Source organism: Brachypodium distachyon, chromosome 1 (genome assembly GCF_000005505.3).
Source record: "Brachypodium distachyon strain Bd21 chromosome 1, Brachypodium_distachyon_v3.0, whole genome shotgun sequence".
NCBI lineage: Eukaryota > Viridiplantae > Streptophyta > Magnoliopsida > Poales > Poaceae > Brachypodium > Brachypodium distachyon.
The window spans coordinates 65,901,566-65,919,103 of NC_016131.3; the positions used below are offsets into that span (position 1 = coordinate 65,901,566).

General features: G+C 46.1%; 2 protein-coding genes across 5 annotated transcripts; both read left to right on the forward strand.

Moving 5' to 3' along the window:
* Positions 1 to 8,519: 8,519 nt before the first annotated feature.
* Positions 8,520 to 12,537, forward strand: LOC100838729 (probable mannose-1-phosphate guanylyltransferase 1). 4 transcript variants are annotated; one of them, XM_010230515.3, is made up of 6 exons: positions 8,520 to 8,746; positions 9,863 to 9,990; positions 10,435 to 10,577; positions 11,070 to 11,132; positions 11,229 to 11,468; positions 11,577 to 12,537. In XM_010230515.3, the coding sequence occupies exons 3-6, from the start codon at positions 10,467 to 10,469 to the stop codon at positions 12,246 to 12,248; spliced, it is 1,086 nt and encodes a 361-aa protein (XP_010228817.1). In that variant the 5' UTR covers positions 8,520 to 8,746; positions 9,863 to 9,990; positions 10,435 to 10,466; the 3' UTR covers positions 12,249 to 12,537. The 4 variants fall into 4 exon arrangements, with proteins under 4 accessions (XP_010228817.1, XP_010228819.1, XP_003558261.1 ...); XM_010230517.3 differs by having other exon boundaries at positions 9,929 to 9,990; XM_003558213.4 differs by lacking the exon at positions 9,863 to 9,990 and having other exon boundaries at positions 8,522 to 8,746.
* Positions 12,538 to 13,806: 1,269 nt separating this feature from the next.
* Positions 13,807 to 17,221, forward strand: LOC100839031 (digalactosyldiacylglycerol synthase 2, chloroplastic). The gene is made up of 5 exons (XM_003558214.4): positions 13,807 to 13,967; positions 14,333 to 14,646; positions 15,186 to 15,452; positions 15,880 to 16,229; positions 16,421 to 17,221. The coding sequence occupies exons 2-5, from the start codon at positions 14,365 to 14,367 to the stop codon at positions 16,914 to 16,916; spliced, it is 1,395 nt and encodes a 464-aa protein (XP_003558262.3). The 5' UTR covers positions 13,807 to 13,967; positions 14,333 to 14,364; the 3' UTR covers positions 16,917 to 17,221.
* The last annotated feature ends 317 nt before the right edge of the window (positions 17,222 to 17,538 follow it).

Below are 17,538 nucleotides of genomic sequence, written 5' to 3' on the forward strand. Positions count from 1 at the left end.
CAGACATGCAAGAATAGAACGTACATTGACAAAATTAGATAACAACCAATGACACATGCATGAATTAAACACTTGTACATATAAATAAACAAGGAGGTAAAGTGCCTAACTATGAGCTGGTAGAGCCGTGGTTAATTATGACAGCGTGTGTCAACGAAATCTCAGTTCAAACGGCAAAACCAACATATACACATGATGTACTACTGATACCAGCCCGCAACCATGGTCTGGTATTATACTGAATCAAAGAACCCTTCTGATCCTTCCGAGACGGCCATGGTCAAGGTCACCACCGTGGAGTCGTCCTCCGGCGACTTCTCATCGACGTCATCGTCGCCGCCTGATCTGAGGCTACCTCGCGACCGGCGCCTTTGCCTTCGTGCTGCAGGCGGCGTGCCTCGCTGCCGGGTTCGTGTCCTTGGGCCTTGGCGACGCTCTGCACGCGACCGAAGGTCACCATTCTGGATGTTGCTTCTCTGCGCTGCGCTCCTGCTCGCTGTGGCGCTCGCCTACGGCTATCTCAACGACGACGTCTGCACGGTGGCGACCGTGGCGGCGGTCGGGGCCCGAGCGCGGCAGGGCGCGTGTGGCGACAGGAAGAAGCAGTGAGCTCTCTGCGCGGCCACGAGCCGACGAACACGACGTGTAGCCCCGCCTCACGCCCTTAGAACTCCGCCGCTTCAAGCCTCAACCACCCCACGCTGCTCATTTCTCGGGAGGCAGTCTGCGACATCGGCGGTCGAACGCGCGCACAAGCAACGGAAAGCACCAGAGGCGACGACAGAGGGAGCTCTGCTCTGGGAGGTGGTCTGCGGCGGGCGAACACATCGACGGGGAGAATTGACCAATGGGGAGATTGGGGAAAATGAGAAACTGTCGGTTGTTTATGCAGTGGGTTGGATTACGTTTTTGCCCTTGATTCCTGATACTCCCTCCTAATACTTCACACCTCTAAATTGGAGTATTGAGGAGTATTAACAAATCTGAGCCATTAGATCAGAAATGAACGGTTTCAATTTAATATGGGATACTGTAGAAAGAGTCTTTTGTCTGGCCCAGCATGCCATGGGGATTGCTAATGTACGTACTACGTAGTGGATTGCCAACTGCGACATGGCGTGCACCATGGAGTGATGCGGTACTCGTCTCCGTTGGCCAGAAAAGGTCGTGCCGGCTTATCATGTGGAACTGCTGGAGCTCGAGCTCTCTGCAGCTGGATAATACGTAGCAGCCCAATGCTGTCATCGACCTGGGATCTTAGCAGCTGGAGTATTGGGAGGCCACTTCTCTCCTACTCCATGTTCTCCCAAGCCGTGCTTCAGAACTATCATTCCATTCCGTTATCCTTATAAGCTGACATGTACCTCGTCAGAAAGACAGAAACCAAACGGGCTCCACGAGTGAGAAGGCCGAGGAGCCGAGGAGACACCGACGAATTAAGCCAACGCTTTGTGCAATGGAAGGGCTTCTGCCACTTGTGTACAGGGTAATAGTGCAGTCGAGGAAGGGAGGGGAAGGCCCGGCCGTCGGCAACCTGTTCTCCGACGAGTCGCTGGCAGCGGCCAGCACTTACCGGAGGCTTGACACCTGCGACTCCGGCGCATACTCTCCTCGGCCTGCAGCCGCTGACGCCTCGTCGTTGATGCTGGCAACCGTGTTGTCACCACGCCGTCTCCCGATCGTGAATGCACGGGAGAGCGTGCACGTTCATGGCATAGGGATATAGCGTATGATGTCCTTGATTTTTATAGCTGACCAGGAATCATCGGGTGCTGTTCGTTTCTTTGCCCGTTTAGTTCTGTACTAAATTGGTACGCAATCTTCTTTTTTAATGGATGAGGTGTATTCTATGGAAAAAAAAATCGTTGGGTGCGTGCTTGTTTATGGGTTTAATTCCACTCACTATTCTTCCAACTTCTTGATTTCTTCTTTAAAAGCGAACTCCTCCACTGTTGAAATGGAATGGTCAGCTTGCTCATGTTTCTGTCGGCAGAGTGTAGTCAAGCCATGAACACAAATACAACTCCTAGGCTCCAACTGGAGCAGTAAATTGTACGCATGTCCTCCTGGTAAATGTTGACGCCTGGTAGCAGCCCACATTCCGACCGACAAATCAGCAAGCTTCACCATCCGGGCAACGTGATTCAGGTCACTTTCAGAGATGCCTAGAAAATGATGTTAGTACAATGCCAGTAAGAGGAGGCACATGTCCTACCACGAATCCTATGTGAAGTACATAAACATTGTCATGGGAGCAAGTTGCACGAGTATTTTTCTCCGTCGCAGGCAGGAGGACGTTATTTATTAGCCACTGATCAGCACTGCATGCATCTAATACGAATCGTGACCTGATCCGATCATGCGAGTCTGACGCACGGGAAAATTTCATATACGGATCTTGTGATTAATAAGCCCCAGCATCAATAGTTCTTACAGCCAGGGTTGAATTTTTTTTCTTGTTAAGTCATTGTTTAATAGTCTGCATCAAGATCTCATCTGGGTCCAAATCAGAGTTTAATCAGATCGTTCGTTTAATAGTTTGGGTCTGGTCAGATCCAGGACAGCTAAGACGAGATCGAAATGGACCATGCATCTACATGGCTTCCAATCTGGATTCCTCTGCATGACTGCATTACATTTTTGCCTAAATTTACGATGCGTGCTGATGGGCAATAAAATAAACCCAAAAAGATTCTTGCAGATGTGCTATAAGAAAAAGAAGGTGTGTGCTGTGTGCAGGTGGTGTGGCTCCGTTTAGTCGTGCAGGTCCTGTTTCATGTTGAACATTTGTTAGGGCCATGGTCCTGAATCTCTTGATTTCTCGTGTGAGTACAACTTAAAGGCGACCGCGGTTGTGTCTATTTGTACTACTGTTCTCACACTCAAAGGCAGGCACATGTACGCACACAACTGTACTGTACAAGGTAAACCTGATACTCGCAGGATCGCTTCCAACACACATGCCGAAGAACGCAAGGCATAGAGTGCATGGAAAACCTTGCCGAGTCAAACGTGAGAAAGAAAAAGAGAGAGCGTACCTTTCCATAGTCGTACGATACCTCTTCGTTGACCTAGGAAATCGTGCATGGCAGGAGCGATCTTGTCCGGCCGTTGGCCAATTAACGATGCATCGGGCCAACTCGTGCCATCTCTCACGACAAGAACAGGGATCGATACATGTGCCAGGTACGCCGGTGCCTTGACGAGGTGGCGTGGCGTGCCGCCGAGAAATATGGCGTGAAAGGAGTGTCTAGTTCGCCAGCGAGCCCACCAAAACACGCTAAAAGCCTAAAACCATTAGCCTTTTTTTAGCTGTAAAACCATGGACCTTGGACACTGGAGAAGTGAAACCCTGGTAAAGCCAAACCAAGTAGAACACCGGTAGCCGCCTCGTCGTATGCTGGGAGGATTCTTCCAAAATACAATGTGTTATCCGCCTAAACGCGCCTAACCAATCGTCACCTTCCATGACTTCCCCGTCTTACGAAAGATTATTCACAAATCCATTTTTTTTCTTTTTTCTATACCCGAAGCATATGCCTCACCTTCCGAATTTCGTTCCAATATATGTTTGGCCGTTGGGATTGAGGTAAATTGCATATCTCTCCTGGGGTTTGTGAGATTTGTTGGTCTATATGAAATTACAGAAATCATAAGTTTTCACAACGAAAAGTTTCTAATTGTTTGCACGTTGTTCTTCGGACGTTTCCTTTGGCTTCGTATTTGGTCCCTATTGCTGACGGAGGGACATGGGTTTATGAAATCTGTGTGGAACCATTTGGAGATGGTAACACATGGATTCTTCATCCGTTTCGGGTGGCGGGCGCACCGGTCTTCGGCTTGAGGGCTTGTGGCGCATGTTCGTTATTTTCTCATTTATAATATTTGAGACTTGTACGTTGAATAATACTGTAATAATATGAGGGACGTATTCATCGATTGATGCAGAGGCCTGGGGTTTCCCTCTTTTTTTAAAAAAAATAGGCTCATTTCAGGATTGTTGAACCTTGTCGCATGTTTTACAATATATTATAGAAATATATTTGAAAAATATACAAAAGTTGGTTAGCGAGACTATAAAACAGTCAAAAACACGTTGGTGAAATGGGGGTATGAGAATCCACTGCATGCAATGCAACACCCCCTTCCCTCGCTTTCTCTCAAAATCTTCTCATCCTTTACTCGATCTCTCTTTCTCTTAACCCTCTTTCCACTCTTTCATTTCTCTTCCTCTTCCTCTTTCGAAATTACAACCAAGTCAATGTTCGTAGTTCATACGCCTGCCATCACGCTTGTGCATCCTACCGATGCCCCTCTCTTTTCTTTTCAATAATGACATAACCCCTTTCGGCATCCATAAATCGTGAGACAACAATTCTCCATTATGGGCGACAAAACGCAACTCCTTTCTTGAAATTTCTTCGAAGTAGACATACTATAATTTTTTAAGCTATAGAAATGAAAATGATCTACTCAATATGGTGTTGGAGAGGCTTAGTTTGCTTACCTAAAGCATCATGTGATCTAGCAACTTCTTTCTTTCGGTCTAACACTTAACATATAGTGCTGGAGGGTTTAGTTTGTTTACCTAAGGTCCCATGTTTGAATCCTTCAACTTCTTCCTTTCAGTCTAATATTGTATTTGAATCTTATCAATGCCATAATGTGTTTTTGGGGTAAATATTGCGAAAAGCAAATATTTTTTGGTTGGGTTGAAGAGATTCATAAATCAAAATTTGCTTCCCAGCCCTTTGCCTCGTCATCGGGTTAACTGAGAGTAGGAATCTGTGAAATTGAGGTGAGATGTTGATTATCTAAATGCTGATCGATTTTTTTTCTTCCGGAAATTCATGTGAAAACTTTAGAAAGTTCATCTCTAGTAAAGTTGTAAACCTGAAGAGTTCATTCACAATTCTGGGTTTTGTTGCAGTAAAATAAAAACCTTACATGCACCAGGCCATGAATCCTACGTGACGACGACTAAGTCAACATTTCCTAAAATTGGTCAACATGCCAACGAGGCGCGGTCAAACCGAGTCAACAAGTAAAGTCCAAAAGCCATGGTCAAAGTGGTGGAAGGGCTTGTGTAGGGGCTAAGAAGTAAAGTGAGGGGGCCCAGGAGCAAAAAGTGTAGGGATGATGTTTTTGATCCATGGTGGACCATGAACCGTCCCTCATTTTCTCACTTAGTGCACACAAAAGTTATGTACCAAAAGGCACCTTGTACCACTTTACTCCCACTTTGTTTCCCCTCAAGGGTAGCCATGTTTTTTTTTGTCATGGACACCCAGGCTATAAGTACCCTCATGCGGGCATGTATCATTCACTTTCAACTTGAATAAACTCAAGGAGAGAGGGCTGGATCCTCTTTGAGGAGCTCTAGTTTCGGGATTTCAGGAATCCAAGCTCGGCATGAACCCGAACGAAAGAAATTGGGTTAGAATCCTAAAGGTAGCATAACCTTGCTACTTGGGAAGCCTCGTTCATCCCAAGTCCGAGGCGGTCCCTTTGGATCTCTCGCTAAGTGATTTGGGGAGCTGCGATCGACCCAAACACTTTGGCTAACGATTTCCGCGGAGCCTCTTCTAACATAACACTAAGTCGTATCCGCAGGAACGACCGAACCTATTAAAAAAATATCGATGTGTCAACTTGTCCAAGTGTACGTCGATCTTTGCAATAAGGCCAGCGTACACTCCCTACTTTTACGCACTCGTGACATCGACTTTTGGCACCCCTTGCTCTTGTTGTTGTTTAGAACAAGAACTTGTTTCTCACTAAAAGATCATCCTAATTTCTTGAAAGCTTGTGTATTTTCAGTACACACAAATGGGTCTAAGTTTGTTAACCTTTCTTAGGTGCTGATGCTGGAATAAATTGGCTTGTAGTTTTACCTAAAGCTCAAGCCAACGAGGAAGGGGAAAGTTGTCTTGTCAAAGAGGTACGAAAAGCGAAGGCTTAACTTTCGACGGTAAACCAGGCCGCCTCTGCTGCCCCAAAAGATATCAATAACTTCACTAACTGAAAACCTCTTGGGAGTGAGAAATAGTTATTTTTCGGTCGATGATCATGACCATCTGATTACTTGTATCAGATTTAATTCTGGCCGGAATTACTTGTCATTGATTTAGTACAAAGTTGTACTAAATCTGATACAAGTAACTCCGGCCGGAGGGAGTATCATTTTTTATTTATATCAATCTTGCCCAAATCTCAGTGATTGGATTGGACGGTTGTTGGCATCGACTTAGAAAATAGTTATTTCTTAGCTATTTTTCAGTCGGCTTAGAAATAGCAAATCCCAAACTTCTTTTTCGAAAAAAAGCTAACTGAAAACTTAGCTTTTCTTTTGAGAAACATCTGGCTTTATTGATTCAATAAACAAAGTACAAGTGATCGAAATTGTAATGAAAACCAACAAAAAAAAATAATGAAGCTAAAAGTTACATGAAGATGCTTTGAAGTAAATAACTCTGGATCAGTCATCCGTATCTTGAAAACTCTCCAGGTGATGAAATTGCAGAAGACCAAATCTGCACAAGCTGGACTAACCTTATAGGTTTTGAATAGCCGCATGAGTCGCTCACCGCAACCGATGAGAACCTAATATTGTTGAACGCACTCTGACCGGGGACACATCCCTTGCAAGTTAGGTTGTCGATGTGCTGATTAGTCGCCGAACCGACTAGAAAGAAGATCAAAATAACGAAAAAAACAAACCGTGAGATCCACTAGCTCCATGGAGTAGATCATGTTGACTACGCCAGGAAGAGGATGGAGCTGGGAGACTATTATTTCATATGTCGTCGCCTCCTCCACCAAGATGCCGTCGCGAGGACACATAACCTCACAAAGAAGAAAAAAGCCGATCCGAAGGCTCCTAGCGGCTAGGGTTCCGCCGAGCTCTTGGCGGCTAAGGTTCACATCCGTAACTGAAAACTTAGATGTGAAATGAGAAGATAATACATGGATCGGATCTGGCTGTAGGCTTCGTCGCGTCTCGGATCTCCCGGATGTCAATGGTGCTTGGCGCTCTAATCTGGTCACACAGATTTTCCTGCCAGTGGACAGCGAAGCTATCTTGCGCATTCGTGCGTCTCCGCGGAGGTGTCCAGATTTCCTTGCTTGGGAACCTGAAAAACTTGGCATTTTCACTGTCAGAAGTGCTTATAGGCTGGGCATTGATGCCTCAATCGCGGGACAGGATCGCCAGGCTACAAGTGCTAGGCCGGATGGTTCTGATCCCTGTTGGAAAAAGATCTGGTCTTGTACGATGCCTCAGAAGGTGAAAATATTTGCGTGGAAAGCTGCTTGCAATGGTCTGGCAACAGAGGAAAATAAGAGAAACCGCGGAATGCAGGTGACTGGTATTTGCAAGATCTGTGGGGTTGAGGTTGAAGATGTACTGCATGCTGTATTCTTGTGCCCCCATGCAAAGAGGTTGTGGGAGACTATGACCAAGATCTGGCGTCTACGACCTAGCGATTCCCTCCGCTTCTCCCGTCCAAACTGGGTGTCTTCTTGCATTGTGGAGCTTGATAAGGTTTCCTGCTCTTTTATGCTTATGATTCTTTGGAGGAATTGGCATGCTCGAAACGAGGCCACGCATGATAAGCCACTGTCGTGCACTGAAGGTTCCCGGTGGTTTCTTGATAGCTACATGTCCTCGCTACTGGACATCAAGATCAACCCGTTGATGGATCCTGTTAAAGGGAAGCAAATCGCTTCTGATTTCACTCGTCGCCTGGGCGCGCCTAAGAAGACCCCTGCAGTCATGAAGGCGTGGTGCAAACCTCCACCGGACTGGGTCAAATTGAACATTGATGGATCCTTCAAGAGCGATCCGTTTGGGGCAGGTACGGGTATGATCCTTCGGGATGACCATGGGCACATAATTGTCTCTTCCTGCTGTACGCTCCTTCATTGTTCTGAACCGGAGGAGGCCGAGCTGTGTGCTTGTCTGGAAGGCATTGCTCTGGCTGTGCAATGGAGCCAGCTCCCGATCCTTATTGAGACGGATTGCTCCTCGGTCGTACGGGCTGGTACTAGCCGTGAGGCCGATAGATCTTGCTTGGCTGCTCTTGTTCATGAGATTAGAGCCCTAGTTTTCGGTGATATATGCTTTTCTTTTGTGAAAGGGGATAGATCACAAAACTGTGCTAGTCATATGCTTGCCAACTTAGTCAGGGTTGAGCATCGCACGGAAGTGTGGCTGGGTTACTGTCCTCCGCCTGTGGTGGATCTGGTTCTTTAAGAGTGTAATGTTATGCCTTGATTAATACATCCCTTTTTACCGAAAATAAGAAGAAGATAATACATGGCCCACAGGCAATTCATACGCTTTGGATAAGCTGGCAGTGGCAGCCCCGTCGTTCGATTATGGGTCTGCGGTTGGGGATTAAACTAGTGACAGCAAATCATTGCCAAAGCGAACAAAAAGAAGAGGAAACGAACAGATAAAATAAAGAGATAGGAAAAAGGTTTCAAGGATTCATTAGGGTGGAAGACAGCGTTTAAGTACGTTAATTCCACGCAGCAGCCGGGGGGCGAAGGGCAACTACTATAAAAACAACACCGCGTCGTTGGCTGCGATCCCGCGACTCAGCCGACGGTTTTCCCCCTTCTGACTTCTCCTTCCTCAATTGGCCCGATTCTTCTCCTCCTCTCTCCTCGGCGCCATTGAGAGGAGCCGCTGGAGGAGATATCCGGGCGCTCTGTTTCCTGCTCCGGCTGCCTCCGCATCAAGGTGCGTACGCCATCACGCTGATTGGCCCTCTCCTTGTTACGGGTTTCCGCTCCGTTCGTCGCTACGCGTTCGAAAGTTTTCTGTATGTTCCTGTACATTGGCACCTGCCTCCGCCGTTAGACTTTACTCCCGTGATCTGGTCATTGCGTCCTGGGTAGAGCCTGTAGTTTTCTCGACGCAACAGCTGCAGCTGCACACTGACAAGAGCAAGCATTATCATCATCCAGGAGACCAGATCTGCAACGCTGCAAAGGCCCTCCTGTTCAGTCCTCTGTCCTTCTTTCCCCCTTAATCTTGTTCTGCTTCCTTGTTCTCTTGTGTGGGGTTGGTAGGTAGGTGTGCTTAAGGGCTGCGTGACCATTATTTCATCACCTCATCTCCTCTCCTTTCTCTCTGTCGTAATGGATCCAGCCTGTAGCCATTTTTTTGCCAAAATATAGATAGAGCAGTAAGGGAGAAGGAACCAAGAAGTTCAGAAAAAGAAAAGGTCAGCTCTTTGTGTTTTGTGCTGGGCGGCTGGATGAGGATGGAGATGTATCATTATCGAGGTGGTTTTTTCGGTGGAAGCAACGCGTCCACAGCATTACATGCATGGATTGGGAAATAACGTTTTCAGCGGCCCGCAGATACTCTCTCCGTTGTTATTGAGGCGTGTTTAAACTTTTCGAAGCCGTGCCAATTTTTAGGGGAAATTAGTCATATGACACTGTTATTTCGTGACCTTTGCTCAAACACATCGTCCAATTGTGGATTTGTCCAGTACCAAATAATGGTGTGCTGTGGCCAATTTTCCCCTCCAAGGACAGACTCGGCCCCTCTCCATGCCGTTTCTCCTCACCTACTACCAGATAGTATTATAAAGCTGGTCATAGTGGGAAGTAACATAAGTTACTAACATGCATATGTTACTAGTCTACGTTACTACTTCAATAGTGGATAGTAACATAGAGTCTCATTTATTAGTTTTATAGACTCATTTTATCTTGAGAAGTGTGATGTTATGGTAACATATCTAGTTACACCAATCCTCCCTTTTCTCATTAATAACATGCAACATCACCCAAATTGCTTAGTTGGCACTTTAGTTACCGTCTTTGTTACTTCCATTATGACCAGCATAACACATCACTGGCCTGCGTGCATGGGGACCCTGACAAGAGAAACATTTTGATCAACCTCCAGGCTAAGAAAAATCCCGTGTTCCAGACGAAGGCCTCAGATTGCATCCGGTGTTAAAGGTTCAGGTTGTCCTTGTCCCAATGCCTTCAGATTGATCAGTGCTGTTGTTTTGCTTTCTATAGGCCTGTTTGTTTGGATTTCTGCTTCAACTTTTGTGCTTCTAGCAATCTCAAAAGTGTTTTGGGAGAAGTGATTTTGAGATCTAAAAGAACCAAAAGCTGAAACAGAACCCAAACAAACAGGCCTGTATATATGCAAGTACAGTACGTACTACTGCGTTCTGCTCCTTGAATTGCCCCCTGCAGTCTTTCCCTGCTTCTGCGACGCGCAGCGCTGTCTTGTGAGTCATGGCATTCGCATAGGCAAGGGCGCTGCCCCGCTGGGCAAAGCGGAGTCTTGGAATTCAGTGGCCTGTTCTGGCTTCTGTACTGAGACCTCGACCCTCCGTGACCACAAGGTCTGGATCAGATAATCTCATTCTTCTTCTGTTGCTTGCTGCATTTTCACAGGGTTGGGAGGCTGAGTTAGGAGGACTGCGACCATGAAGGCCCTCATTCTCGTGGGAGGCTTCGGCACTCGCCTGCGGCCGCTGACGCTCAGCGTGCCCAAGCCGCTCGTCGATTTCGCCAACAAGCCCATGATCCTGCATCAGGTCAGCAGCACCGACAAATGCACCATCTTTATTTCTTCGCCATGTATTCCAGTTATTCAGGGTAAATACTACAGTACGAGGATAAGTAATTTTGGGAGAATTTTTTGGAGAAATGGCAATGCAAGGAAAATTAAAAGCAGTATCATGTAGTCCAGCCACCTGATTCTCTGCCTGAGTCGTCATAACCTATGGAATTTGTTTATGTTTTGCTGTGATCGGTCAGTGATTGCTAGGTGGATCCATGTGAATAGATTCTGAGTACTCATAGATTCTTCACAACAACAGTTGTCGACCTGTATGGCTGTATCCGTCACCGACTGCGTGGCAAAATAATTGTGACAGTAGAAACAACAGAGATGGATTGAAAATGAAATGATCAATAATTGACCATTTCCCTGTCCTGAGCAAAGATCCGTTTCAGGCTTCTGTTGAGACTTAACAATTCCGTGAATCTTGTGACTAATATTTTTTTGTAATGCTTTTCTTCACCAGATCGAAGCTCTGAAAGAAGTTGGAGTTACAGAGGTTGTCTTGGCCATCAATTACCAGCCTGAGGTAACAACACTGGCCTGCAGCATGCCATGGCTTCGTCTGAATCCAAGATCTCACTGCTAGTGCATCGTGTTTTACTTTTGGCCATATTAATTGCAGGTCATGCTCAACTTTCTCAAGGACTTCGAGAGCAAGCTTGGCATCACTATAACCTGCTCCCAGGAGACTGAGCCACTTGGAACCGCTGGACCACTAGCTCTGGCCCGCGACAAGCTCGCGGACGGCTCCGGCGAACCATTCTTCGTCCTCAACAGCGACGTGATCAGCGAGTACCCGTTCGCGGAGCTCATCCAGTTCCACAAATCCCATGGCGGCGAGGCCACCATCATGGTCACCAAGGTAATCAACACTGAAGAATCTTGGCCCAACGACCGAAGGTGTCCAATATCAATTCTCTCAGTAAAGAAAAAAAAATGTCCATTTCAATATGCTGAGAAATGTTGATAGGTGGACGAGCCTTCCAAGTACGGGGTGGTGGTGACGGAGAAGGAGACCGGGAAGGTGGAGCGGTTCGTGGAGAAGCCCAAGGTATTCGTGGGCAACAAGATCAACGCCGGCATCTACCTGCTGAACCCGTCCGTCCTGGACCGCATCGAGCTGAAGCCGACGTCCATCGAGAAGGAGGTGTTCCCGCGGATTGCCGCCGACAACGCGCTGTTCGCCATGGTGCTGCCGGGTTTCTGGATGGACATCGGGCAGCCGAGGGACTACATCACGGGTCTGAGGCTGTACCTGGACTCCCTGCGCAAGAAGGCGCCGGCGAGGCTGGCGTCCGGCACGCACGTCCTGGGCAACGTGCTGGTCCACGAGACGGCGACGATCGGGGAAGGGTGCCTGATCGGGCCGGACGTGGCCGTCGGGCCCGGGTGCGTGGTGGAGGCCGGGGTGAGGCTGTCCAGGTGCACGGTGATGCGCGGCGCGCGCGTGAAGAAGCACGCGTGCATCTCCGGCAGCATCGTCGGCTGGCACTCCACCGTCGGCAAGTGGGCGCGCGTCGAGAACATGACCATCCTCGGCGAGGACGTGCACGTCTGCGACGAGGTCTACAGCAACGGGGGCGTCGTGCTCCCGCACAAGGAGATCAAGTCCAGCATACTCAAGCCCGAGATCGTCATGTGATGTGACCACCGTACGTGCTACGTACGTGGTGACGATGATGCCATCATGCCAAAGTTCATTCAAAAGGCTTGGCTTGGCTCCTGTATTTCTCAATATCTTTGTCGTTTGATTCAACGCCGAGCTGTCTGCAAGTGTAAACCAGTTGCCTATGTTTAGACGTGTCTCGAGTATTATTATTTTTCCTTAAATTGTTTTTTGAAGGCAAAATGTGTGCCAACTAAATTTGTGCCCGGGTTTGTAGATAGATGTCAGATGAATGGGAATAAAACATCAGTCTTACTTTTGAGTTTCTCTGTGATGTTTTACTCTACCCAAAAATGGATGTATTCTTCTTCTTCAGCAGTCCGTTATGGAAAAATTGCTGCATGCTAGCGAGTTGCCAATACCAGGCCTCTGATCGAGCTTGTCATGGCAGCAATTTCCCCCCGGGTTGTTATGCTGTCCTGTCACGCGGTCCGTGGACTTCGCCACGTCTTCATTTGGGTGGCATTCTGGTCGTGATGCAGAAGCTTCTGATCCTGAACTATGATAGCAACCAATGTCAAGGAAGCATACCGATCGTAAGCTCTATGATAGCAACGGCAACCAATGTATTTGATAAAAAACAATGGGAGACTATTCCTTCAAGCACAAAACCTAACCAGAAACTTTGAACCTTTTTTTTTTGCGAAAAGAATATTTGAACTTTTGATAGTATAGGCATGTACACATCAGTACCTAATTTTAGTGTCGCCTGTGATGAAGTTTCTGCATTAGACAAGTGCTCTCGGCCTGACAAAGTTTTTATTCAATTCTGTAAGCCCAGGGGTTTCGTCAGGTCTAATATACATTATATGGGGATGGCTGCGCCAAACCACGAAGCATCTTCCTTTGCCGGATTCAGAAGTTGACATTTGGCGAATACGAGATTCTACCCAATTCCAAGGACAAGAAGTTTGTACTTCACTGGAGCAAGATTACTACTCCCTCCAATCCATAATTTTTGTCATCCATTTTTGGCAAATTTGAGACAAGAATTATGAAACGGAGGGAGTAAATTATCAAGTCTAACGTGCGATGGGCAAGCTAGCCAAGCTCAGTTGCTGTCCCTCGTTTCGATGACAACTTGACCAGCCATTCATTGCCTGGGTTGAGTGAAGAGGACATTGCACCTAAATAGAACTGATTGGATTTGAGCGGGTCAATTTGGAACCATACATATTAAGCGGGTTAATGAGTAATAATTCATGTTGTTGTCGTCTGTACTTTAAATCTAATAAAACTATCCTTTTCAAAACAAGAATCTAATAAAACTATCTCTTTACCTTAAAAAGGAGTTCTGCTTGTTTCTCTTTCTTTTGCTGCATTCCGAGGAGAACCAAATTTTTTATAGCCAAAGAAAACCATTTATTTTTTCTTGTATTTTTCTTGAAGCTGGTCAGGCAAACAGGCGGGAGCGACTATCTCCCGGCCCAAAGTTTTCTGGCCTGTTTTTCTTTCTGGGCTGGCATCTGGTTAGCCTAGCATTGCCAAGCCCGGCTGTACAGAGAATCGGGACACACGGTTGGAGATTCCGGCGGGTCCTGGTTCCGTTGAGGACGAGACGACAGAGACAGCGGTGTCGATACCCAAGTCCCCCCAACGCCAGCCGCATCCGGCTGCCATTTTTTCCTCCCAGGCTCCCAGCTCTTCATCCTCAACCGCTCGCCCCAACCGCGGCGCCACCCATCGCACAGGAAGGTAACCGCTCTCTGCTTCCGCCCCGCCTCAATTCCCTTCCGTCGACTCTGAATCGCAGTTAGGGTTTGCAGCTTCCTCGGTTAGAGGCCTAGAGCTCAGATCAAATGCTGTAGCCAGGTTGTGTTTATCGTTGGATCTCTCCTCCTGGGTATGCTTGCGTGAGCCACGATTGCATTTGTGGGCGCCGAATTGGATGCCCCTGAATCGCTAACTTTTGACTCACAACCAATGAATCAATTCTCCAATGCAACGGGGAGATGGAAGGTGGGGGGATTAGGGGGAATTGGATGCTCCTGTTACTATCACGTGCTATTCTTTGATGATATGATTTAAGGATCAGTTGTGGTGTTTACTGGACATTGCAGCAACTCTGTGCGGTGGGGTGGTCTGCGTGGCGATGGCGAGGAGGCAGCATGTCACGATAGTCACCACGGCGAGCCTGCCGTGGATGACCGGGACTGCTGTCAATCCCCTATTCCGGGCAGCTTACCTCGCAAAGACTGGGGACTGGGAGGTTACTCTGGTGGTACCGTGGCTATCGAAGGCGGACCAGATGCTGGTTTATCCTAATAAGATGAAGTTCGGTGCACCAGGGGAACAAGAAGCTTATGTGCGGCGGTGGCTTGAGGAGCGGATTGGGGCATTACCGAGATTCAACATAAATTTCTATCCCGGGAAGGTAAATTTGAACAAATCGCCAAAATATATCATTATCTCATGTTATCATGATCTAAATATCGTGTAGAAGTGCATGTGTGTGGTTAAATAACGCCTCCCACTCTTTTTGCGGCACGCAAAAATATATCACCTATTGGCACTTTCGGTTTATCTATGAACCTCTATGAACTTATGTTAGTTGTGGAACTAACATGGAGTAGAATGGTATGTTCTGCTTCCTTGTTTTATGAGTAATAAATATTAGAGAACACCAATATAGTAGAAAGTAAAAGCGATTTATATGTTTGAAACGTTTATACATCCAGCACTTTCAATGCTGTAATTAGTAGAGAACTTATGGTAGTAGAACATAGGAAGCACAGATCAGCAGAAACTCAGAAGCAATGAATAACATAACTTGTACTAACCCCTATGATGATAGAGCATTATACTGACTTGCCTCTATGCATGTACGAAAGGACAGCATAAATTGACCTGGTGCTGATAATGTTCTTTATCTTCTGATAGCATGTAGACTAATCTAACCATGTCCATATGCAGTTTTCTACGGAGAAAAGAAGCATTCTACCTGTTGGGGATATAACCGAGACCGTATCTGATGCAAAAGCAGATATTGCAGTTCTAGAAGAGCCAGAACATCTTACATGGTATCATCATGGACGAAGGTGGAAAACCAAATTTCGTAAAGTTATAGGTGTTGTTCATACAAACTATTTGGAATATGTGAAGAGGGAGAGGAATGGGTACATTCATGCATTTCTGTTAAAACATATCAATTCTTGGGTCACTGACATCTACTGCCATAAGGTTAGCAATTTTACTTTCTGTTCCGTTTACTGTCTTCCCATTTTATTTCAACCTTCCCATGAAGTATTAACATCCAGTTGGTTTATACGATCTAGTAGTCTTCCAGTTCAGTGAGATCTGAAAACTTTCATCGAAACCATGATGATAATTCTGGATGCATAGTTGCTGTATGGATAGCATCCATGCAGTCACCATGTTTGTATGCTAGGGGCTGTCTCACTTGTTATGCACAGTGTAAAGCACAGTGGCATAATAATTCACTGCTGTAATGTACAGTATATTTGTATTGTTACAACAATATCATACAACCATCTATGATTTTATATGCAAACATGTGCTTCATTTTCTGTTCTTGAGGACATTGTATTTTTAGTTTTTACTTTGTTATGTGCAATCTCTGACTTCTCTTTACTCATGATGTTTCTAGGTTATAAGATTATCAGGAGCAACTCAGGATGTCCCAAGATCTGTAATTTGTAATGTTCATGGAGTAAACCCCAAATTTATTGAAATTGGCAAATTGAAGCAGCGCCAGATATCTCAAAGAGAGCAGTCATTCTTCAAGGGTGCATATTATATCGGAAAGATGGTCTGGAGTAAAGGTTACACAGAGCTGCTCCAGCTGTTTCATAAGCACCAAAAGGAATTGTCAGGTCTCAAGATGGAGCTTTATGGCAGTGGAGAAGATGCTGATGAAGTTAAAGCATCAGCTGAGAAACTAAATCTAGATGTTAGAGTCTACCCTGGTCGCGATCACGCAGATTCAATATTTCACGAGTAAGATCCTCTGTTTTTCCTATTCCTTCATTCGTTTTCCTGTGCTCCAACTAAGTTGCACAAGTGATGTAGTAGCTTCTAGTGCCAGATGGTTGAATTTTGAGCTATACTACATTTTATCAGTAGTTCAGTACTGCATATGTCATCAATTTACTCCTAATCTAACTGAATTGTATTAACCATTGTTTCAGCTACAAGGTTTTTATAAACCCAAGCACAACAGATGTAGTCTGCACTACAACGGCAGAAGCTCTGGCGATGGGAAAGATTGTGATCTGTGCGAACCATCCTTCAAATGAATTTTTCAAAAGATTTCCTAACTGCCACATGTATAATACTGAGAAAGAGTTTGTTAAACTAACGATGAAAGCATTGGCAGAAGAGCCAATCACACTGTCAGAGGAACTGAGACATGAGCTTTCCTGGGAGGCAGCGACAGAGAGGTTTGTTAGGGTTGCTGATATTGCACCAGCCATGCCTATCAAGCAAAATCCTTCCTCTTCACAGCATTTCATGTACATCAACCCAGATGAACTTAAGAAGAACATGGAAGATGCATCGGCATTTTTCCATAATACAATTTCTGGGATTGAAGCTGCCCGCTGGGTGTTTGGTGCAATACCAAATAGTCTACAGCCTGATGAACAACAGTGCAAGGAACTCGGGTGGAGGCCCCAGGGCCAATAACCTTTCTCTCTCATGCTTGCCCTGAACGGTGGAATCACAACTAATTGCAGTCCAGAGGGGGTTGAGGCCTGAGGGAACTAACTCAGAAATTTACAGAAACATCTGTTGCTCAAAAACGATTAAGGACCACTGTTTGACATGCCCTTGTTTTCTTTCCTGGTATATGTTGGAGCTGCAATTTCCCTTTTAATGCATCGTATGTGGCAATTGTAAATCTGCATCAGGTGATGTGCTTTTGTAAATTACAATGTTGAAGTGCTCGGCAATGTTTATGGTCTCATTCTCATGTAGCCTGTGCTATATAATTTCCTGTTGTTTCCCATGTGGCAATTTACTTTGCAAAGACGCTTGTGTTTCGCAACCATTTGGTATGCTGCTTCGTATATTGTCCTGTTCCTATATGCCAGTTGTTAAAATCGCATTTGCTTTCTGGTGGTCTACGTGCTAAGCAGCAGGCAGCACCGCAGCAGCAACAACAACCAGCAAAGCGATGACGTGTGGCGTCGTCTTTGCTTCTGGTAGCAGTTGAACCCCCGTTCGACGCATCATCGGATATCTGACATCTCCGTCTAGCTAAGCTCACACGATTCCGACCAAACTTCCTTAACCAATTGACACACAA

Bases quoted from the DNA above. Each gene is read 5' to 3' on its own strand.
- LOC100839031 (XM_003558214.4), top strand. From the start codon at position 14,365: ATGGCGAGGAGGCAGCATGTCACGATAGTCACCACGGCGAGCCTGCCG. The intron at 15,453-15,879 runs GTTAGCAATTTT...TGATGTTTCTAG, and splicing joins CTGACATCTACTGCCATAAG to GTTATAAGATTATCAGGAGC. The intron at 16,230-16,420 runs GTAAGATCCTCT...CCATTGTTTCAG, and splicing joins GCAGATTCAATATTTCACGA to CTACAAGGTTTTTATAAACC.
- LOC100838729 (XM_010230515.3), top strand. From the start codon at position 10,467: ATGAAGGCCCTCATTCTCGTGGGAGGCTTCGGCACTCGCCTGCGGCCG. The intron at 11,133-11,228 runs GTAACAACACTG...TATTAATTGCAG, and splicing joins CCATCAATTACCAGCCTGAG to GTCATGCTCAACTTTCTCAA. The intron at 11,469-11,576 runs GTAATCAACACT...AAATGTTGATAG, and splicing joins CCACCATCATGGTCACCAAG to GTGGACGAGCCTTCCAAGTA.